Source organism: Chiloscyllium plagiosum, unplaced genomic scaffold (assembly GCF_037043375.1).
Source record: "Chiloscyllium plagiosum isolate Xiang-an unplaced genomic scaffold, Cpla_swu_hap1 HiC_scaffold_34, whole genome shotgun sequence".
Classification (NCBI taxonomy): domain Eukaryota; kingdom Metazoa; phylum Chordata; class Chondrichthyes; order Orectolobiformes; family Hemiscylliidae; genus Chiloscyllium; species Chiloscyllium plagiosum.
The window spans coordinates 14149828-14174667 of record NW_028270172.1 but is presented as its reverse complement, the minus strand read 5'-3'; the positions used below and the strand labels follow the sequence as shown (position 1 = coordinate 14174667).

The following is a 24840-nucleotide window of genomic DNA, read 5'->3' as shown; positions in this document are numbered from 1 at the left end:
CGGCTGGTCTGGGTGTTCAGGATTCTGTACCATCTCCCTGATGATTGAGGTTGTGGAAAAGCATTGTCAGGGTGGGATGGATCTTTGAGAATGCTGGAAGCCTTTCCTTGACAGTGGGCCTGGTGGATGGATTCTCGAGATGAGAGGTTGGCCTTTGTGATTGTCAAGGCTAAGTTCACCACTCTCTGTAACTGTCTCCAATCTTGACTGGTACAGTTGCCATACCAGGAAGTGACACAACCAGACAGAATGCTCTCGATGGCGCACCTCTAAAAGTTGGCAGGGGTATTCGCCGTCATGCCGAATTTCTTCAGCTGCCTGAGGAAGAAGAGACGTTGTTGGGCCTTTGTAACCAGCGCATTCACATGAAGAGTCCAAGAAAGCTTGTTGTGGATGACCACTCCCAGGAGCTTGACACTCTCCACTTGTTCCACCTCTGTGCTATTAACGTCTGGGGGCGGGGGGCATGAGTAACATCCCACCAAAAGTCAATAATGAGTTCCTTGGATTTGCTGGCATTGAGAGCTAGGTTGTTCTCAGTGCACCATTTTTCCAGATCTTCCACCTCCCGTCGTTAATCTGGTTTGTCCCCATCTGAGATTCGACTGACTATGGTATTGTCATCAGTGAACTTGTAAATGGCATTAGTCTGGTATTTCGCGACGCAGTCATGGGTATACAGTGAGTATAGTAGGGGGCTGAGTACACACCTCCTGGGGGGGCTCCAGTGTTGAGTGTTAGTGGCAATGAAATATTGTCCCCAATCTTCACTGATTGTGGCCTGTGGGTCAGGAAATCAGGATCCAGTTGCAGAGAGTGGGACTTAGTCCGAGATCACTAAGTTTAGTAATCAGTCTCGAGGGGATAATAGTGTTGAACTGTAGTCAATGCGTAGGAATCTTACATGCTATTCTTGGTGTCAAGATGTTCCAGGGAGGAGTGAAGGGCAAATGACATGGCATCTGGCGTGGATCTGTTGGTCCGATAGGCAAATTTGAGTGGGTCAAGAATGGGGGGGAGGCTGGAGTTGATTAATGCCATGACCAGCCTTTCAAAGCACTTCATGACCACCCAAGTTAAGGCCACTGGGCGGTAGTCAGTTTTGTGGCTAAGTCAGAAATTTGAGAGTCAGGTCCTGCCCCAGAGCTCAAGCAGAAAATCCCAAGTGACTGAGACACTGCAGTACCTTGATGGAGAGCAGGGTAGCCTGGGCAATATTTATCCTCAAATCACTAGCACTCATTCTCACTGTTAACACTTTTGGTGTTTGTGAGAGCTTGCTGTGTGCAACTTGGCTGCCATCTTTCCTATAACAGTAACAATACTTCCAAAGTACTTTATACTTGTTCTTATTGCTGGGGTATCCTAAAATGAAAGATACCTTTATAGATCAGAGCATTGAGCATAGGATTTGGGGGGAGGGGTCATGTTGTGGCAATACAGGACACTGTTGAGGCCACTTTTGGAAAATTGTCTGTAATTCTGGTCTCCCTGCTATCGGAAGGATGTTGTGAAACTTGAAATAGTTTAGAAAAAGATTTATAAGTGCGTTGCCAGGATTGGAGTGTTTGAGCTACAGGGAGAGGCTGAATAGACTGGGGCTGTTTTCCCTGGAGCATCAGAGGCTGAGGGGTGACCTTATCGAGGTTTATAAAATCGTAAGGGACATGGATAGGGTGAATAGACAAGGTCTTTCCCCCAGGGTAGTGGAGTCCAGAACTAGAAGGCATAGGTTTAAGAGGGGAAAGATTTAAAAGGGACCTGAGGGGCAACTTTTTCACACAGACGGTGGTGTGTGTATGGAATGAGCTGCCAGAGGAGGTGGTGGAGGCTGGTACAATTACAGCATTTAAAAGGCATGTGAATGGGTATATGAACGGGAAGGGTTTAGAGGGATATGGGCCAATTGGGACTAGATTAATGTAGAGTATCTGGTCAGCATGGACGAATTGGATCAAAGGCTCTGTTCTGTGCTGTATATTTCTGGCTTGCATTTACAAAGCTCCTATGACAACCACAGTCTCTTCTCAGCCAATGTAGTACTTTCGTAGTACATGTTATAAAGCAGGCAACACATGTTTGATGCAGAGTGCTGTCCTTTTAGCTATTTGCACTGGAATTAAGAATGAGGCTCTCATACAGAACTATTAAATGTAAACAGGACTAGACAGGATAAATGCAAGAAGGATGTTCCCAATCACCAGGGAATCCAGACCCAGAGGTCACAGTCTAAGAATATGGGGTAGGCCATTTAGGATTGAGGTGAGGAGAAATGTCTTCACCCAAAGAGAATCATGGAAACCCTGCAAAGTGGAAGCAAGCCATTCAACCCAATGGGTCCACAACCGACCCTCCATAGAGCATCGCACCCAGACCCACCCTCTATTCTTCCCTTGTAACCCTGCATTCACCATGGCTAAGCCATCTACACAACACATACCTGGACACAACGGAGTAATCTTGCATGGCCAACCCACCCTGACCTGCACATCTTTGGAATGTTGGAGGAAACTGGACCACCTGGAGGAAACCCACGCAGACACGGGGAGAATGTCAAACTCCACACAGACAGTCGCCCGAGGCTGGAATTGAATCCAGGTCCTTGGCGCTGTGAGGCAGCAATGCTGTGTGGAATTCTCTGCCAAAAGATTGAATATTTAAGAAAGAGGTAGATCTAGTTCTTAGGGCTAAAAGGATGAAAGAGTTGTGGGTTGGATGATCAGCCACGGTCTTAAACAGTTGCCATGATCATATTGGATTGCAGAGTGGGCTCCAAAGGTCAATTGGTCTGTTCTGATATAAACTAATTGTTCCTGTCTAGTGGAGAGAAATGCCTATGGTCTCATGGATATTGATAATTACCACTTATTGATGTAATCTTTGTATGGTATGATCTGACTGTACTGCACGCAAAACAAAGAGCTTTCATGGTACGTGTGACAATAATAAATCAAATCAAATAAAGAATGACTATAAATAAAGTTGCTTCAATAAAGGGTGTGAGGGAAGGAGAAACACCCAGAGACTGTTTTTGTTTCTCTTTTTCAGGTGGCTAGAGAATACCGGGTGCAAAAGGCATTATTTGAGGTGGGATTTCCTGTACCGAAGCCATTGATGTTTGTAGATGACCATTCCATTGTTGGCACTGACTTCTATGTGATGGAGTGTGTGCAGGTACGTTATGTGCATTTATGAGAAAACTTTTACAGTTCAGCAGATGTTTAAATAATTTAAGTATGCTTTTTAATTCCGGTGTTTTGGTCTGTGCCCACGATGGGAAAAGCAGAGTGAATAGTCTCTGAATAATTCCTTCCCTAATTCCGACGGTGCGGAGGTGATTTGCCAGACTGGTACTAGGTATGACAGACTTCTGTATTGTGGGGAGTCGGGATAAACAGACATGTTCCTCTTGGAGCAGAGAAGCTGAAAGGAAAGTTCAATCCCGAAGGGTTTTGAAAGGGAATGCAGAAGAGTACAACACATGAACAGGCCCTTTGGCCCACAATGTCTGTGCTGACCATGATGTCATTCTAACCTAATCCCATCTGTCTCTATATGGGCTCTCTAGTTCAGAGTTCATGATCAGGTCAGGACTTCTAGCATCATGAACCAACTGGGGTCCCTCCCCATTTTTAGGTAAAGTTAGACCAAAATTGACGGGCCCAGGTCGGATTGTGGAACTGAGCAGGAGGTTACTGGGGATGTAGACCAACTGAGCAATTCCTTAGATAGAGACAAACTGTTTTCACATGTCATTAAGCTGGCAAAGGAGCTGAGGCTTGGGGTGGAGGAAGATGCACAATGTCTTTGTATAGTGAGTTGTTACAATCTGGAACATGCGCTGCCTGAAATAACGGCAAAACAAATTCAATTATAAAGACCATAAGATATAGGAGGAGAATTAGACCATTCGGCCCATCGAGTCAGCTGTGCCATTCAATCATGGCTGATATGTTTCTGAACTCCATTCTGCCTTCTTCCAATAACCCTTATCTCTTTACCAATCAAGAACCTATCTATTGGTCTTAACACACTCAATGCCTTGACCTTTGCGACAATTAATTCTGTAGATTCACCACCATCTGGCTGAAGAAATCCTTCCTCATATCAGTTATAAAAGGGTTATCCATTCTCTCCTTATCCTCTCTATCCAGGCCTGTCAGTATTCTGTAAGTTTCACTCAGATGCCCCCATATTTTTCTAAACCCTACTGAGTACAAACCCAGAGTCCTTAACTGCTTCTCGTATGACAAGCCCTGTCTCCCCAGAATCATCCTTGTGAACCTCCTCAGAGTCTTATACAGTCTCAGCAGTACATCTCTGCGCTTGTAATCTAACCCTCTCGAAATAAATGTGTTCCTAACAGCCAACTGAACCTGTAAGTTAGTCTTGACAATCCTGAACTAGGACTCTCAAGTCCTTTTGTGCTTCAGATTTCCAAAAAGACTGTTTAAAAATATTCTACATTTCTATTCTTCCTACCAAAGTGCGTTACCTCACATTTTTCCCACATTGTATTCTATCTACCATTTCTGCTGACTCTCCTAGCCTGTCACCCTTCTATAGGAAGGATGTTGTTAAACTTGGTGCAGAAAAGGTTTACAAGGGTGGAGGAATTGAGTTATGGAGAAAGGCTGAACAGGCTGGGGCTGTTTTCCCTGGAGCTTCAGAGACTGAGGGGTGACCTTACAGAGGTTTATAAAATTATCAGGGGCACGGATAGGATAAATAGACAAGGCCTTTCCCTCAGGGTGGGGGAAGTTCAGATCCAGAGGGCATGGTTGAGAGGGGAAAGATTTAAAAAGGACCTGAAGGGTAACCTTTTCACGCAGACGGTGGTGGGTGTATGGAATGAGCTGCTACAGGAAGTGGTGGAGGCTGGTACAATTACAACATTTAAAAGGTGTCTGGATGGGTATATGAATAGAAAAGGTTTAATGGGTTAAACCAAATGCTGGCAAATGGGAATAGGTCAGATTGGGATGTCTGGCTGGCGCTGATGGGTTGGACCGAAGGGTCAAGTGCTTTTACAACCAGCCTTTCCTCAACACTACCTGTCCCTCCACCCATCTTCAAGTCACCTGCAAACTTAGCATCAATGCCCTCAGTTCCTTCATTCAGATTGTTAATGTATAATACGATTGGTTCAGATCCCAATGCTGACTCTGCAAAGCTCCTCTCGTCCCCAGTTGCAATTCTGAAAAAGACCCCTTTATTCCAACTCTCTACCTTTTGCCAATCAGCCAAATCTCTATCCAGGCCAGTACCTTGCCTGAACACAACAGGCGCTGATCTTATTTAAGAGTCTCCTGTACTGCACCTTGTCAAAGCCCTTCTGGAAATTCAAGTAGATCATGTCCACTAGCTCTCCTTCGTCTAACTTGCTTGAGGAACATTGGCTCAAAGTTGATGAGCTGGAATTTGAGCTTTGAACATTGTGTGACACATCAGGGAGGGGGTAAGAGTTATCTGGACACTGTTTCAGGAGGCAGTCATGCCCTTTCCATTAGTCAGTGGTCAGGGACCAGAGGGTGTGACGAACAACAAGGCAGGTAGAGGGATCTAGGAGGTAGTGATGAAGGAGCCTTAGACCTTGAGGTTGTTTAACAAGTTTAAGATTCTCACTCCCTCTGTGGATGAGAATGGGGCTGTAGGGAGGATGAGTAAATTAACCAAAGCACCATGGTGCAAGGAGCCATTCGAGATGGGGAGGGGGCTGGGGGCGGGGGGTGGAGAAAAAGAGAAATGTCATTGTAATCATGGAATACAAGCCTATCCCACCAGAATAACTCTCTCCTTATGTTTCCCATTTGGGAACAAAGAAATGGCAAAGGAACTGAATAAGTACTTTCCATTCTGTACAACTCTATGTGGTCACTCTGAACCACAATGGAGTCTACCAACTCTGACATCATTCAGTTACAGTATACCCACCTGGCTCCACATCTGTTTTCATCACAGAAAACCTTTTATCAACCGGCACCTATGGGACCAGGAGTGTGCCAATTGGTCAAATATTCCGATAATCACAAGATACACATTACCACAGCAAACTCTGATCAAGCAAAGATTTGAGACATCAACATCCATAAAAAAAATGTAAAAACATCAACTCCCTTCCTAAATTCAATGTAAAAACACACAGTAAGAAATAGAAACATAATACAGGGATACACCCATTACTATTGTACTTTATTTACACTATAATTACTTAGCAGTGTTTCAGATATATAATTTTTTGCCAGTTTATCAAGAGTGCCAGTTGATAAGGTACCAGCTAAAACAAAGTTTGATGTACTTCATTCTTAATTTGATTTTTATATAAAAAGGAACACTGTCTTTCAGTTTGTGGCCTGTACATATTTCCCCTATTTACCTTCAAAACACAAGGCAACCCATAATAGATAGTCAAATTAGTAGCTATTACCAAACAATGAACTTATGTGTTGACCTGTTATGACACTTTTACGCTGGGCCCATGATCTTGGCCTTCAATTTATCCTGTTTAAAAAAAAACTTACAAACTACCAGCCAAAAATAAAGCAAGCAAAAAATGCACCAAATTCCACCAAGTTCCCTGAACTCTATACACTCACATGGGCCATGTTTCACTTTGGATGTAATCTCCTATCAGGAATGATGTGGAGGTGCCGGTGTTGGACTGGGGTGTACAAAGTTAAAAATCACACAACACCAGGTTATAGTCCAACAGGTTTAGTTGGAAGCGCTAGCTTTCAGAGCGCCGCTCCTTCATCAGGTGGTTGTTGAGGACACATTTGTAAGACACAGAATCTATAGCAAAAGTTTACAATGTGATGTAACTGAAATTATACATTGAAAAATACCTTGATTATTTATTGAGTCTTTCATCTGTTCAAATACCATGATAGTTTCACTTCTTTCATGTGTAAATCACAAAACCTTTTTTTAGAAGTTGCATTCTCAGGTTAACTGTAACAATTGGTGTTAGCAAGACAATATGTTGAAGGTGTTACACAGAACACAGGGAGCTAACACCTTCAACATATTGTCTAACTAACACCAATTGTTACAGTTAACCTGAGAATGCAACTTTAAAAAAAGGTTTTGTGATTTACGCATAAAAGAAGTGAAACTATCATGGTATTCGAACAGATGAAATACTCAACAAACAATTAAGTTATTTTTCAATGTATAATTTCAGTTACATCACACTGTAAACTTTTGCTGTAAATTCTGTGTCTTACAATTGTATCCTCCACAACCACCTGATGAAGGAGCAGCGCTCCGAAAGCAAGTGCTTCCAATTAAACCTGTTGGACTATAACCTGGTGTTGTGTGATTTTTAACTCTTATCAGGCAGGAAATCTGCCATCCTTACCCGGTCTGGCCTACATGTGCCTCCAGACCCACAGTAACGTGATTGACAATTACTTGTCACTCCGTTCAGGAGGATTCAGAGATGGACAGCAAATATTGGCCCTGCCACGAAAGAAGATTGAGAAAAGTACCCAGTTATTTAGAAACCAAATGATGGGTTACAGTCGAATGAACTCAGACAGCCCAAGAGTTACAGGCTTGACACCAACTCACCTCGGTTTGTTTTATTCTTGTCTATTTATGATCCAGGGCCGGATATTTCGAGATGTGAATCTTCTGGAGGTGAAGCCAGCAGAACGCTGTGCCCTGTACCTGGCCATGATGGCAATGATCGCGCGACTTCACTCCATCGACTGGAGAGCACTGGGACTGCAGGGCTTTGGCAAAGAGCACAATTACTCCAAGAGACAGGTTCACCTCCCACATAGAAAGCCTCTTGATCATCAAAACCTCTGGCATTTTTAGATGACTGTGATTTTACAAATATAACGTGTCCTAAAATAGAATGTGCACAGAGAACACTTGTGAATGCAAAGTCAAAATTCCCATTTTGACACACATGTTAGACTTCACAATGTTACAGTCAAAGTGTTGTTATGAAACAGGCATGATGGGCCATCTGTAAGGTCGGGGGTGTGTAAGGAGGGGGGCGTCGGCTGGTGTATAAGATGGGGGTTCGCAGATGTGTACGGGGGGGGGTCAGGGTTATTTAAGGGGGCGTTGGGGTGTTTGAGGGTGTCGTGGGGTGTGTAAGGGGGGCAGCGGAGGGTGTGTAAGGATTTGATGATGATTGTATGTTTGAGATGCTGTCATTGGGGACTGTGGTAAGATTAGCTGAAAACTACATGAGCAGATAAAACATCAACACTTTTTGCAAATTAATTTAGAAGTATTGGTTGTGTTATTGAAATGGTATATCGTTATATGTTGATCAATAACATACAGATTTATTTTATACATGTGAAGATTTATTTCAGCAATACTCATACTCTGTACTATCAAATTGCTAATTCTGGAGAAATTGAGTCTTACTCAACTGACGTGTTTATTCTGAGGAAGATTCATACCAGACACGAAACATTACATTTGTTTCTCTCTCCACGGATGCTGCCAGACTTGCTGAGTTTCTCCAGCAATTTCTGTGTTCCGTTAAGATTTATACGTGTCTTGTTTTAGGTGATGTTCAGGGTTATATTCACTTGCAAATATTAAAATGGAAGCAGGTCAGGAAATGATTTGCAAAGCACTGATGTAACCCTGAGAGTTGTGTTTGAGAATGGGCTGCATTGATCAAATGAATGCTGTTTGAACGTACAGTCAGCGGCCTGGAGCTAAGTGGAATGATCTCCCCCTGACACAGGTATTGACATGGACAGCGCAGTATAAAGCAGCCGCTCCTGCTGATATTCCTGCCATGGAGAAGCTCTCAGAGTGGTTGATCAACAATTTACCGGATAATGACCAGGAGGCAGTGATAGTCCATGGTGACCTCCGAATCGAGAACTTCGTATTTCACCCCACTCAGGTGACCCATTTCTCTCTTTTATTCTTTCATTGAGTGTGGAGTATCGCTGGCCATTTGATCCCAGCCCCCTGAACTGATTGATCTTTTCAGAGAGCATTTTGGAGTCGTAGAGTCATACTTAACAGAGTCATATGGCACAGAAACACACCCATTGGTCCAACCCTAGTCCATGCAGACCATAAACCTAAACTAAACTCATCTCACCTGCCTGCGCTTGGCGTGTTTCCCTCTAAACATTTCCTATTTATGGACTTATCCAAATGTCTTTTAAGTGTTGTAACTGTATCTGCATCCACCATTTCCTCTGGAACTTCATTCCATACATGAACCTCTCTGTGTAAAAAAAAATCCCCTCATGATTTTTTAAAATCTTTCTCCTCTCATCTTAAAAATACGTCCACTAGTTTTGAACTTCCCTACACTAGGGAAAAGCCCCTCATCATTCACCTTATCTACGGCCCTCATGATTTAAAACTTGCTCTTGGTCTGGTGTCACTTGTAGGCCAGACCAAGTAACCACAGCAGATTTCCTTTCCAAAAGGTCATTAGCAAACCACATGGGTTTTTATAACCATCAATAATAGTATCACTTTCGTCATTAACTGAGACTAACTTTCGATTCCAAATTTTACAAACTGAGTTTGAATCCAGTATGGTTACTGAGGTGGGATTTGAACCTACCTCAACAGTGTTTGGATTTGGAATTGGAGGAAAATGGAATTTGGGTTTCAGTTATGTGAAAGTGACCTTTTTAAACAAAGATTGGAAGGTCATCGTGGCCAGTAAATTAAAGACAGCTTTTCCAAGTAAGCTAAATGAAACAAACCGCTATCTGGGGAGTTAATTGCTGAAGGTATTTTTTTATCAACCTGTTCAGAGTTGTCATGAGGGCCCTCTTCCGGCACAGTGGTAAAGTCCCTAGCCCTGGACTGGGAGGCCTGGGTTCAAGTCCCACCTGCTCCAGACCTAAACAGGTTGATTAGAAAAAAATCGAAAGTCTGGAGAAACAAAATCATCAGCTTTGTTATGATTCATTTCTTGAGCAAGCAGGACTCAAACCTGGCCCCCCTCGGTCAGAGCTATTTAATTGCTGAATAAAAAATCATTTATTCAGAAACAGGTGAGTGGGGGCTTTTAGTCGGTTATGTTCAGACAAGGAGAGGGCAGTTTTGGAGTTTGTAGAAGTCACCAGATTTTCATAATTGGAAAGAGTCTTAAGCTACTTCAGGGAGAAAAGCTGAAAAGAGTAATTTGAGGAAGAAATTACAAAGTTTATTGGGATTTTCCGAGGAAAAGGGTTGAATGTTTCTTTTTGCTGTTAAGTTGTTGTATGAGTGTCTATGTGTGTAAAATTTTTTTTGTGGAATGAACTTGTGTTCTTTTGTGAAAATTATATTAGCAGCCTCATGCAAGTATGTTCAGAGACTGATTGCCGAGATAAGCAAACTACAAAGATAACATTTATGGTCTATCAAGCCAGGTTTCACTCTGGGATCTGTCTTGATCAGTATGACCATCAACTGGGATCTAGTCCAGTGACATTCCCAATGCACCAGCTCCTCTTGCCTTAACTTGTCATATGTTCAAATTCTCAAAGCATAGTGTCAGATTTGCATATTTTGAAAGACCATATAGTCCTCACTTAGTCTGCTGTTCTTCCAGTTCATAGCCGTCAGTGATTGGTGATTTACAGGAGCTAAACCTTGAGGGTAGTGTGTAGATTTGTTTCCTTACTGTAGTTTAGATTTGATTCCCTACAGTATGGAAACAGGCCATTCGGCTCAACAAGCCCACACCGACCCTCCGAAGAGCAACCCACCCAGACCCATTCCCCTTTATTTATCCTGACTAATGCAACTAACACTATGAGCAATTTAGCATGGCCAATTCACCTGACCTGCACATCTTTGGATTGTGGGAGGAAACTGGTGCACCCGGAGGAAACCCACGCAGACACGGGGAGAATGTGCAAACTCCACGCAGACAGTCGCCCGAGATGGGAATTGAACCCGGGTCTCTGGCGCTGTGAGGCAGTAGTGCTAACCACTGAGCCACCAGACTGCCCCAAGGGGAAGGACATACTTCCCCTAGAGTGAGTGCAAGAAAAGTTCAGTGAACTGATATATTGGAATGATGGGATTGACCGATGAAGTGCAGTTCAGTGGACCAGACATTATTGGCTGCTGTTCAGAAGAATGAGAGATGATCTAATAGATAAATATATGTTGTTGCAGGGGTTTGACAGGGTGGCCTCTGAAAAATGGTTCACCTTCTTGGGGAGTCTGGAACACATCTCTCCATCTCAGGAAAAGAGAGTGACCATTAAGGACTGGCAGAAGGAGAAATTAACTCACTCAAAGGGCTGTGGATCATTGTGATTCTCTGGCCCAGAGAATAGGGAGTGTTCAGTTCTTGAGTCTATTCATGGCAGGGGTTGATAGATGTTTTTTGATATAAAGTGATATGGAGGTAGTGTTAGAGAGTGGGTATGAGGTAGAAGATCTTATTGAGTGGAGGGGCAGGCTCGATGGGCTGAATGGTCTTCTCCTCTAACTATTCTTTCTGTTCTTTACAAATTCCCAAAGGCAGAGAGAGACCAGATTGTTCCTGTCGGTTTTGAAAGTTGCCTACGTAATGCACACATAGAGGAACGGGACTAGGTCATTCAGCTCATAGAGCCAATCCCTCCATTCAAAACCATCATGGGTGATCAAACACTTCAATACCTTTTGCCCACGCCATCCCCATAATCCTGGATGCCGCTGGCAATCAGAAATCCGTCAACCTCTGCCTTAATGATACTTAAAGACTGAACGTCTGCAGTCGAGAATTCTAAAGGTTTACAACACTCAGAGTCGAGTCGCCATTGTTTTACCAGACCATAGCGCTGCCCTCATTAGAGAGAGAGAGAGAGAGAGACACACCTGGTGGCGGTTTAATCTGACGGTCACCGCACCTCGGGCGAGGGGAGAGGTTCAGAGCAAGAGTCCTTCTTGGTAACCTCAACCGGGATGGGAATTGAACCATCAGCATCGTGCTGCTTTGCAAACCAACTGAACTAAACCAGCTCCCAACCCTCAGAGTAAATCACATTCTCCTCATCTTGCATCAAAGTGATACATAAGATAATACAAATAGTCACAACATGTGTGTGTTTAGTTGTCTTTCTCACTCATTAGGCGTGATGTATTTAAATCCTAGGCCCGAGTCATTGCTGTGTTGGACTGGGAGCTCTCCACCATTGGGAATCCTATTGCTGACCTGGCCTATGCCTGTATGCCTTTCTATTGGCCCAGTGGAACCCCCTTCCCAGGATGTAGCAATGATATCGCCATTCAGGACGTGGAGGGTAAGTTTCTAAAGATGTAACTGGCATCATATTCCAGTATTGTCTAACCTAACCAGCTCTGAGCATGATCTTGGAGGGGAGTGGGGAAGCACTGGGAACATTAGCGGGGAGCATGTCAGGATGGTTTCACAATGCACTCTTAAGGGGCAGCATGGTGGCTCAGTGGTCAGCACTGCTTCCTCACAGCACCAGGGACCTGGGTTCGATTCCAACCTCGGGCGACTGTTGGTGTGGAGTTTGCACATTCTCCCCACTTAGATTAGATTAGATTAGATTACTTACAGTGTGGAAACTGGCCCATCGGCCCAACAAGTCCACACCGCCCCGCCGAAGCGCAACCCACCCATACCCCTACATTTACCCCTTACCTAACACTACGGGCAATTTAGCATGGCCGATTCACCTTACCTGCACATCTTTGGACTGTGGGAGGAAACCGGAGCACCCGGAGGAAACCCACGCAGACACGGGGAGAACGTGCAAACTCCACACAGTCAGTCGCCTGAGGCGGGAATTGAATGCTGCGTGTTTTTCCTCCCACGGTCCAAAGATGTGTGGGTCAGGTGAATTGGCCATGCTAACTTGCCCATAGTGTTATGTGCATTAGTCAGGGGTTAGTATAGGACAGTGGAATTGGTCTGCGTGGGTTACCTTTTGGAGGGTCAGTTTGAGCTGAAGGGCCTGTTTCCATACTGTACAGAATCTAATATAAGGGTAGGAACATTCCCCCGAGGTCACATTTACATCATTAGGGCCCTAAATGGGGGCAACTGGGAGAATTTACTGATATTATGACAGTATTGCAGATAAAGTGGATATGAGACTTTCTCTCCATGATAGTGCAAGGGAACTTCCTCCATTTGTAGTTTATTTACATTTCTGAGTAATTGAGGTGGGATTTCCTTGTATCAGAGCCAGGGAAAGGAAGGGAGAAACACTCAGAGTAACACAATGTGCACCAAGTCATGATGCGTTTGGATGGCCAAAGCAGACACTATGGGCCGAATGGCCTCCTTCTGCACTATAATGCTGCCTTGAATCTGACTATTTCCGAAAAAGATGTTCAGGGCTATGGGGAAAGGGTGTTACAGTGAGACTAGTTGACTGCTTTTGTAGACAAACTCCATAGATATGATGAGCTGAATGTCCTCCTTTTGTGTTGTAATCATTCAATGGTTTGTATGAAATTCATGACATATTTAACTGAAGGAAAATGTAAACGGTAACCATTATCTGGCTGCTTGAACTGCACTGAGCTGTACCACGGGATTGTCACTCAAAGCTCCCTGCACAATCTCCGACAATGTGATTGATTGAACTCTGAAATCACATCTTATCCAAAATCTAATCACTGCTTCTTGACAATGTGGCCCATCTGTGTACCACATTTCATTGAAATCCAGACATTAGTCTTTGAGATATGGATAAATAGACTACAACAATAGGGTAGAAACATTAACCCCACGCACCTTCATTGGTGAGTGAAAGTAAACCTTCGAACCCCAACTATCTGCGTTGCTCCATTTCCCTTATTATCCTTGGTCGTCAAAATGTGCAATTTAAAATGATCAAGTTTTAAAGTTACTTAGTTCATGGGATGAGGGCATCGTGGGTGGTGTCTCTTTTATTGCCCTCCCTAGTTGCCCTGGAGGTGGTGGTGAGCAGTCTTCTGCAGTTCAGCAGCGGCCAAGCCTGTACAATTCTTTTAAAGATGAATTAGCACAGCATGGTATAAGTATGTGTTAAACTAAATGGTGTAGGGAGACCCACAAGACCATTATGGAGTGAGTCCCAGGATTGTGACCCAGTAACAGTGAAGAAGCGATGATGGGTAACAGTCAGGACGGTGAGGGGTTTGAGGAGGAACTCACAGGTGGTGGTGTTCCATGTATCTGCTGCCCTCATCTTTCCAAGTGGAAGTGACAGCGGGTTTGGATGATGCTGTCTGAGGAGCCTCGGTGAATCTCTCCACTATATCTTGTAGATACTACACGCTGCTGCTACTGAGCGTTGGTGATGGAGGGAGTGGATACTTGTGGATGTGGTGCTAGTCAGTCAGGCTGCCTTTATCCTGGATGGGGTCAAGCTTCTTGAGTGTTGTTGGAGCTGCACCCATCCAGGCAAGTGGGGACGATTCCATCACCCTCCTGCCTTGTACGTGTAGGTAGTGGACAGGCTTTGGGGAGTCAGGAGGTGAGTTACTCACCACAGTATTCCTCGCCTCAGATTTGCTCTTGTAGCCACAATATTTATATGGCTAGTTCAGTTCAGTTTCCGGTCAATGGTAATCCCCAGGATGTTGAAAGTTTGAGATTGAGATGCCATTCAATGTAAAGCAGTGATAGTTAGATTCTATTTTGGGGTTGGTGATAGTCATTGCCTGGCACATGTCTGGTATGAACGTTACTTGGCACTTGTCAACCCAAGTCTGGATATTGACCAGATCTTGCTGCAGTACCTCCCCTTTGGAATCCAGCTGTTCTGACCATGTTTGATCAAGGCTGTAATGAGGTCAGGCCCTGGTGAAACCCAAACTGGGTGTCACTGAGCTGGTTATTGCTGAACAGCACTGTTGAGGACACCTTCCATCACTTTACTGATGATTGAGAGTAGACTGATGGGGCGGTAATTGTCCGGGTTGGATTTCTTCTGCTTTTTGTGTAGACGGCATACGTGGGTTATTTTCCACATTGCCACCTGGATGCCAGTGTTGGAATTGTTTTGGAACAAACACTTACCATTTTCAGTGGGAGAGAGTTCCTCAATTCCATCGCACTGTACATGGAGAGGTACTACCTGACCTCTCTCCTGAATGGCTTAGCTCTGTGTGTGTGTGTGTGGGTTTCTCTCTCTTGACCCAACAAGCTGAAAGCCACAAATTGACAGGGTGCTGAAATAACGATCCCAGCAAGTTTCTCAGAAAGTCAAATCATACTGAGCAAAACGTCAGGTTACAATTTTACAACTGTCAAGTTGAGGTTATAGTCAGATTGCCATGTTCTTACTGAATGGGAGAGTAGAGCTGAGGGGCTGAGTGGCCTACTCTCATTCCTTGTTCATATGTCATACCAAACGATTACAGACATGAGTGGGGTCCGATCTGTGGTATGGCTTTTGAGTGGGGGCTCAGAGTGAACTGTTTGCTTCAGGTTCTCCTGCTTTCTTTGACTTTTTTCCAGGAATGCCATCGTGTGTTGAGCTGATCTCTACGTACAGCCACTGTCGAGGTCTCCAACTTCCTCTCCCCAATTGGACCTTCTTCCTGGCTCTATCCTATTTCAAAGTTGCCTCCATTCTGCAGGTAAACATTTTTTCTGTGTTAAAGGCTGGAATCACTCCTTTGCGATGCAGAAAGGGTTGGGACTGTTGGCTGCACGGAAACAATACTTTTCACTCACTAAAGCCGGAGCTCCTGCTCTTCATACGCTTGGGCAGTTTAACGGGCTGTGGGATTCTGATGACCCACTGTTGGTGCTTACCTGTGGATCTCTGCTGCACCCTTACTCACTGACCACGGGGGGATTTAACTGCCCAGACCGAGGGTATTTCACCCTGAATGGTCAGTAAGTTTGCAGATGGCACCAAAAAATTGGTGATGTAGTGGACACTGTGAAGACGGTGATCTCAGAGCACAATGGGACCTTGATCAGATGGGCCGATGGGCTGAGGAGTGGCAGATGGAGTTTAATTCAGATAAATGTGAGGCGCTGCATTTTGGAAAGGCAAATCAGGGCAGGACCTATATAGTTAATGGTAGCACCCTGGGGAGTGTTGCCAAACAGAGACCTAGGGGTGCAGGTTCATCATTCCTTGAGTCATGTAGACAGGGTGGTGAGAAATGCATTTGGTGTGCTTGCCTATATTGGTCAATGCATTGAGTATCGGAGTTGAGAGGCTCTACAAGACATTGGTTAGGCCACTTTTGGAATACTATGTACAATTCTGGTTCCCCTGCTATAGGAATGATGTTGTGAAACTTGAAAGGGTTCAGAAAAGATTTACAAGGATGTTGCCAGGGTTTTGAGCTATAGTGAGAGGCTGAATAGGCTGGGGCTGTTTTCCCTGGAGCGTCGGAGGCTGAGGGGTGACTTTTTAGAGGTTTATAAAATCATGAGGGACGTGGATAAGGTGAATAAACAAGGTATTTTCCCCAGGTAATGGGAGTTCAAAACTAGAGGGCATAAGTTAAAGATGAGAGGGCAAAGATTTAAAAGAGATCTAAGGGGTAAACTTTTCACACAGAGAGTGGTGCATGTATGAAATGAGCTGCCAGAGGAAGTGGTGGAGGCTGGTACAATTACAACATTTAAAAAGCACCTGGATGGGTTCATGAACAGGAAGGTTTAGAGGGACATGGGCCAAGTGCTGGCAAATGGGGCTGGATCTGTTTTGGTGGTCAGGTCGGCATGGACAAATTGAACTGAAGGGTCTGTTTCCGTGCTGTACAGCTCTATGACCATAATGACAATATTGTAAATGATGGTCCCTTTTATAAATTATTCAGGATATGCTTCTGAGATAATGGAGGGCTACTGGAGTTCAGTGAGGTGTTTGTTTGAGGGTTGGGTTTCTTCAGGAAGGGCGGTTGGTCACGAAGGGGAGAGGAAGCAGACTGGAGCGTGTATTGGACTATGAAATGCATCTAAACAATTGTGGAAGATGGGCTGAGTGCTGCTTCAATCATTGGATGACTAACAATTAACACTGGGTCTCCTTGCCCTGTGCTATCTCTCTGGTTGGGAGACGATATCAATGTCAATAAGTTGCCATCAAAGCTAGTCTGAGTATCTCCCCTTGGACGTTGTGCGATATACTTTGAGGCGGCGTGACTCTCATTTGAGCCTCCCCTTGTCCTGCACAGTTCACTCAAGTTATCGCTGGAGTAACACGCAGGGAGAGAGTTCATCTACACCAGATGGGGCGGTGATAGCCTAGTGGTATTATCACTGGACCTTTAATCCAGAGACCCAGATAATGGTCTGGGGACCAGGGTTCAAATTTGAATTCAATAAAATCTGATGATAACATTGTCACTTGTCTGTATTTGGTCCACTTCCTCGAGGGATGGAAACTGTCATCCTTACCCAGTCTGGCCTACATGTGACTCCAGACCCACAGCAATGTGGTTGATTCTCAGCTGCCCTCTGGGTAATTACAGATGGGCATTAAATACTGGTCTGGCTAGTGTGCTTCATGTCCCATGGATGAATGAAAAAAACACACCAAGTTGGAGTCCATTGTGTTAAGACAAAGCCAACTCCACTCTGTACCATTTAAGCTGATAATCAATGATTCTAATCTGTTCTATTTCAATATGGCAAGAATGGGTGCAAAGATGAGGCGCTTCAGTAATGAAGATAGATTGATAAACATGTCCAATCTTTCTCAAAATTTATCAATGTCTTTCTTGAATATATTCAGTCACCCAGTCTCCAAAGCCTTCTGAGGTAGAGAATTCCACCCTGTGCCTGAAGAAATCTTTCCTTATCTCAGTCCTAAGTGGTCTGGCCCATATCTTGAGACTCTGACTCTGGCTCTAGCGTCCTCAACCAAGGGAAACATGTTCCCTGCACCTACAATGTCCAGCCCTGTTAGAATTTATGTTTCAGTCAGATCCCCCCCACCTCATTCTTTGAAACTCTAGTGAATACAGGCCCAGTCGAACCAATCTATCCTCATGGGACAGCCCTGCTAGCCCCGGTATCAGCTGATGGAATCTCCATTGCACTCCCTCTCTGATAAATGTATCCTGTTTTAAGTCAGGAGACCAAAACTGTGCGCAACACTCCAGGTGTTGTTTCATCGAGACCCTGTGTAAGACATTCCTACTTCTGAACACCAAACTCTTCATATGTGGATAGGATCCGGTAAGGACTGCACATTTCCTTGCCCAAAGGGATTTGGTGAACCAGATGGGTTTTAACAACAATCGATGATAGTTTTGAGATCACAATGACTGAGACGAGCTGCATATTTCAGATTGATTATTTATTTGAATTGAGATTTCACCAGCTGCTGTGTCTGATTTGGGTGTCCCATGTTCCCGTATAGTCTTCAGGATGACTATCCCAGGGGCATTACCTCGACGTAACCATGATCAATGGAATTTATACAAATGGATTCTCCCAATGTTTACCAATGAATACCAATTATGCAAACGGTTGCTGTAACAGCAGTGTCTTTATTTCTGCAGGGCGTGTACACACGGGCGTTGCTAGGAAACGCCAGTGCTGAGAATGCGCACAAATACGGTGGAAGTATCGAACCTCTGGCTGAAACCGGACTGCAACTCTGCCATCGGTAATAACCTCACTCCGTACGCCCTCACCTCACTCCGTACAGCCTCACCTCACTCCGTACGCCCTCACCTCACTCCGTACAGCCTCACCTCACTCCGTACGCCCTCACCTCACTCCGTACAGCCTCACCTCACTCCGTACGCCCTCACCTCACTCCATACAGCCTCACCTCACTCCGTACAGCCTCACCTCACTCCGTACGCCCTCACCTCACTCCGTACGCCCTCACCTCACTCCGTACAGCCTCACCTCACTCCGTACGCCCTCACCTCACTCCGTACAGCCTCACCTCACTCCGTACAGCCTCACCTCACTCCGTACGCCCTCACCTCACTCCGTACGCCCTCACCTCACTCCGTACAGCCTCACCTCACTCCGTACGCCCTCACCTCACTCCATACAGCCTCACCTCACTCCGTACGCCCTCACCTCACTCCGTACAGCCTCACCTCACTCCGTACAGCCTCACCTCACTCAATACAGCCTCACCTCACTCCGTACAGCCTCACCTCACTCCATACAGCCTCACCTCACTCCGTACAGCCTCACCTCACTCAATACAGCCTCACCTCACTCCGTACAGCCTCACCTCACTCCGTACGCCCTCACCTCACTCCGTACAGCCTCACCTCACTCCATACAGCCTCACCTCACTCCGTACACTCTCACCTCACTCTGTACAGCCTCACCTCACTCCGTACACTCTCACCTCACTCCGTACACTCTCACCTCACTCCATACAGCCTCTCTTCACTCCATACGCCCTCACCTCAGTCCGTACGCCCTCACCTCACTCCGTACAGCCTCACCTCACTCCGTACAGCCTCACCTCACTCTGTACAGCCACACCTCACTCCATACAGCCTCACCTCACTCCGTACACTCTCACCTCACTCTGTACAGCCACACCTCACTCCGTATGCCCTCACCTCACTCCGTACACTCTCACCTCACTCTGTACAGCCACACCTCACTCCGTATGCCCTCACCTCACTCTGTACGCCCTCACCTCACTCTGTACAGCCACACCTCACTCCATACGCCCTCACCTCACTCCATACAGCCTCACCTCACTCCATACAGCCTCACCTCACTCTGTACACTCTCACCTCACTCCGTACAGCCTCACCTCACTCCGTACAGCCTCACCTCACTCCGTACACTCTCACATCACTCCGTACGCCCTCACCTCACTCCATACAGCCTCACCTCACTCCGTACAGTGCTCCCCTCACTCCGTACAGCCTCACCTCACTCTGTACACTCTCACCTCACTGTGTACACTCTCACCTCACTCCGTACGCCCTCACCTCACTCCATACAGCCTCACCTCACTCTGTACGCCCTCACCTCACTCTGTACAGACTCACCTCACTCCGTACGCCCTCACCTCACTCCGTACGCCCTCACCTCACTCTGTACAGACTCACCTCACTCCATACGCCCTCACCTCACTCTGTACGCCCTCACCTCACTCCGTACGCCCTCACCTCACTCTGTACAGACTCACCTCACTCTGTACAGACTCACCTCACTCCGTACGCCCTCACCTCACTCCGTACGCCCTCACCTCACTCCGTACGCCCTCACCTCACTCTGTACGCCCTCACCTCACTCCGTACAGCCTCACCTCACTCCATACACCCTCACCTCACTCCGTACGCTCTCACCTCACTCCGTACACTCTCACCTCACTCCATACAGCCTCACCTCACTCCGTACGCCCTCACCTCACTCTGTACACTCTCACCTCACTGTGTACACTCTCACCTCACTCCATACAGCCTCACCTCACTCCGTACAGCCTCACCTCACTCCATACGCCCTCACCTCACTCCGTACAGCCTCACCTCACTCCATACAGCCTCACCTCACTCCGTACAGCCTCACCTCACTCCGTACGCCCTCACCTCACTCCGTACACTCTCACCTCACTCTGTACAGCCTCACCTCACTCCGTACAGCCTCACCTCACTCCGTACGCCCTCACCTCACTCCGTACACTCTCACCTCACTCCGTACACTCTCACCTCACTCTGTACAGCCACACCTCACTCCGTATGCCCTCACCTCACTCCGTACACTCTCACCTCACTCCATACAGCCTCTCTTCACTCCATACGCCCTCACCTCAGTCCGTACGCCCTCACCTCACTCCGTACAGCCTCACCTCACTCCGTACAGCCTCACCTCACTCTGTACAGCCTCACCTCACTCCGTACACCCTCACCTCACTCCATACAGCCTCACCTCACTCCGTACACTCTCACCTCACTCTGTACAGCCACACCTCACTCCGTATGCCCTCACCTCACTCCGTACACTCTCACCTCACTCCATACAGCCTCTCTTCACTCCATACGCCCTCACCTCAGTCCGTACACCCTCACCTCACTCCGTACGCCCTCACCTCACTCTGTACACTCTCACCTCACTCTGTACAGCACTCCCCTCACTCCGTACAGCCTCACCTCACTCTGTACGCTCTCACCTCACTCTGTACGCCCTCACTTCACTCCGTACAGCCTCACCTCACTCCGTACGCCCTCACCTCACTCCGTACGCCCTCACCTCACTCTGTACGCCCTCACCTCACTCTGTACACCCTCACCTCACTCTGTACAGCCACACCTCACTCCATACGCCCTCACCTCACTCCTTACAGCCTCACCTCACTCCATACAGCCTCACCTCACTCTGTACACTCTCACCTCACTCCGTACAGCCTCACCTCACTCCGTACACTCTCACATCACTCCGTACGCCCTCACCTCACTCCATACAGCCTCACCTCACTCCGTACAGTGCTCCCCTCACTCCGTACAGCCTCACCTCACTCTGTACACTCTCACCTCACTGTGTACACTCTCACCTCACTCTGTACACTCTCACCTCACTCTGTACACTCTCACCTCACTGTGTACACTCTCACCTCACTCCGTACAGCCTCACCTCACTCCGTACACTCTCACATCACTCCGTACGCCCTCACCTCACTCCATACAGCCTCACCTCACTCTGTACAGCCTCACCTCACTCTGTACACTCTCACCTCACTCCGTACAGCCTCACCTCACTCCGTACACTCTCACATCACTCCGTACGCCCTCACCTCACTCCGTACAGCCTCACCTCACTCCGTACAGCCTCACCTCACTCCGTACAGTGCTCCCCTCACTCCGTACGCCCTCACCTCACTCCATACAGCCTCACCTCACTCCATACAGCCTCACCTCACTCTGTACACTCTCACCTCACTCCGTACAGCCTCACCTCACTCCGTACACTCTCACCTCACTCCGTACAGCCTCACCTCACTCCGTACAGCCTCACCTCACTCCGTACACTCTCACATCACTCCGTACGCCCTCACCTCACTCCGTACAGCCTCACCTCACTCCGTACGCCCTCACCTCACTCCGTACAGTGCTCCCCTCACTCCGTACGCCCTCACCTCACTCCATACAGCCTCACCTCACTCTGTACGCCCTCACCTCACTCCGTACAGCCTCACCACACTCTGTACAGCACTCCCCTCACTCCGTACGCCCTCACCTCACTCCGTACAGCCTCACCTCACTCCGTACAGCCTCACCTCACTCCGTACAGTGCTCCCCTCACTCCGTACGCCCTCACCTCACTCCATACAGCCTCACCTCACTCTGTACGCCCTCACCTCACTCCGTACAGCCTCACCTCACTCTGTACGCCCTCACCTCACTCCGTACACTCTCACATCACTCCGTACGCCCTCACCTCACTCCATACAGCCTCACCTCACTCCGTACAGTGCTCCCCTCACTCCGTACAGCCTCACCTCACTCTGTACACTCTCACCTCACTGTGTACACTCTCACCTCACTCCGTACGCCCTCACCTCACTCCGTAAGCCCTCACCTCACTCTGTACAGACTCACCTCACTCCGTACGACCTCACCTCACTCCGTACGCCCTCACCTCACTCCGTACGCCCTCACCTCACTCTGTACAGACTCACCTCACTCCATACGCCCTCACCTCACTCCGTACGCCCTCACCTCACTCTGTACAGACTCACCTCACTCCATACGCCCTCACCTCACTCCGTACGCCCTCACCTCACTCTGTACAGACTCACCTCACTCCATACGCCCTCACCTCACTCCGTACGCCCTCACCTCACTCCGTACGCCCTCACCTCACTCCGTATGCCCTCACCTCACTCTGTACGCCCTCACCTCACTCCGTACAGCCTCACCTCACTCCGTACGCCCTCACCTCACTCCGTTCATCCTCACCTCACTCTGTACAGCACTCCCCTCACTCCGTACAGCCTCACCTCACTCCGTACACCCTCACCTCACTCCGTACGCCCTCACCTCACTCCGTTCATCCTCACCTCACTCTGTACAGCACTCCCCTCACTCCGTACAGCCTCACCTCACTCCATACGCCCTCACCTCACTCCGTTCATCCTCACCTCACTCCGTACAGCACTCCCCTCACTCCGTACAGCCTCACCTCACTCTGTACGCCCTCACCTCACTCTGTACGCCCTCACCTCACTCCGTACGCCCTCACCCCACTCCATACGCCCTCACCTCACTCCATACGCCCTCACCTCACTCCGTACGCCCTCACCTCACTCCGTACGCCCTCACCTCACTCCGTTCATCCTCACCTCACTCTGTACCGCACTCCCCTCACTCCGTACAGCCTCCCCTCACTCTGTACGCCCTCACCTCACTCCGTACAGCCTCACCTCACTCCGTACGCCCTCACCTCACTCCGTACACCCTCACCTCACTCCGTTCATCCTCACCTCACTCGGTACAGCCTCACCTCACTCTGTACGCCCTCACCTCACTCCGTACAGCCTCACCTCACTCCGTACACCCTCACCTCACTCCGTTCATCCTCACCTCACTCGGTACAGCCTCACCTCACTCTGTACGCCCTCACCTCACTCCATACGCCCTCACCTCACTCCGTTCATCCTCACCTCACTCGGTACAGCCTCACCTCACTCTGTACGCCCTCACCTCACTCCATACGCCCTCACCTCACTCCGTTCATCCTCACCTCACTCCGTACGCCCTCACCTCACTCCGTTCATCCTCACCTCACTCCGTACAGCCTCCCCTCACTCCGTACAGCCTCCCCTCACTCCGTACGCCCTCACCTCACTCTGTACAGACTCACCTCACTCCGTACACTCTCACCTCACTCCGTACAGCCTCACCTCACTCCGTACACCCTCACCTCACTCCGTACACCCTCACCTCACTCCATACAGCCTCACCTCACTCCGTACAGCGCTCCCCTCACTCCGTACAGCCTCACCTCACTCCGTACACTCTCACCTCACTCCGTTCATCCTCACCTCATTCCGTACAGCCTCCCCTCACTCCGTACGCCCTCACCTCACTCTGTACAGACTCACCTCACTCCGTACACTCTCCCCTCACTCCATACGCCCTCACCTCACTCCATACGCCCTCACCTCACTCCGTACGCCCTCACCTCACTCCGTACGCCCTCACCTCACTCCGTACGCCCTTACCTCACTCCGTACAGCCTCCCCTCACTCCGTACAGCCTCCCCTCACTCCGTACGCTCTCCCCTCACTGTGTACACTCTCACCCCACTCCGTACAACCTCACCTCACTCCGTACACCCTACCCTCATTCCGTATGCTCTCCCCTCACTCTGTACGCCCTCACCTCACTCCTTACATCCTCACCTCACTCCGTACAGCCTCACCTCACTATGTATGCCCTCACCTCACTCCGTACAATCTCACCTCTCTCCGTACGCCCTCACCTCACTCTGTACAGCCTCACCTCATTCCGTACGCCCTCACCTCACTCTGTACAGCCTCACCTCACTCCGTACGCCCTCACCTCACTCTGTACAGCCTCACCTCACTCCGTACGCCCTCACCTCACTCTGTACAGCCTCACCTCATTCCGTACGCCCTCACCTCACTCTGTACAGCCTCACCTCATTCCGTACGCCCTCACCTCACTCTGTACAGCCTCACCTCATTCCGTACGCCCTCACCTCACTCTGTACAGCCTCACCTCATTCCGTACGCCCTCACCTCACTCTGTACAGCACTCCCCTCACTCCGTACACCCTCACCTCACTGTGTACACTCACACATCACTGTGTACAGCCTCACCTCACTGTGTGCACTCACACCTCACTATGTACAGCCTCACCTCACTCTGTACACTCTCACCTCACTCTGTACACTCTCACCTCACTCTGTACGCCCTCACCTCACTCTGTACGCCCTCACCTCACTCTCTACACTCTCACCTCAC

At 47.9% G+C, this 24840-nt stretch overlaps 1 protein-coding gene across 1 annotated transcript in view; it reads left to right on the top strand.

Annotated features, from left to right (window-relative positions):
* acad11 (acyl-CoA dehydrogenase family, member 11) overlaps positions 1-24840 on the top strand; it is a 157445-nt gene that overhangs the window by 6372 nt on the left and 126233 nt on the right. The window contains exons 3-8 of the mRNA XM_087978495.1: positions 3049-3174; positions 7609-7770; positions 8720-8884; positions 12086-12233; positions 15413-15534; positions 18427-18533. Coding sequence (XP_087834621.1) covers positions 3049-3174; positions 7609-7770; positions 8720-8884; positions 12086-12233; positions 15413-15534; positions 18427-18533 — 830 coding nt within the window. The remainder of the gene's footprint in view (positions 1-3048; positions 3175-7608; positions 7771-8719; positions 8885-12085; positions 12234-15412; positions 15535-18426; positions 18534-24840) is intronic.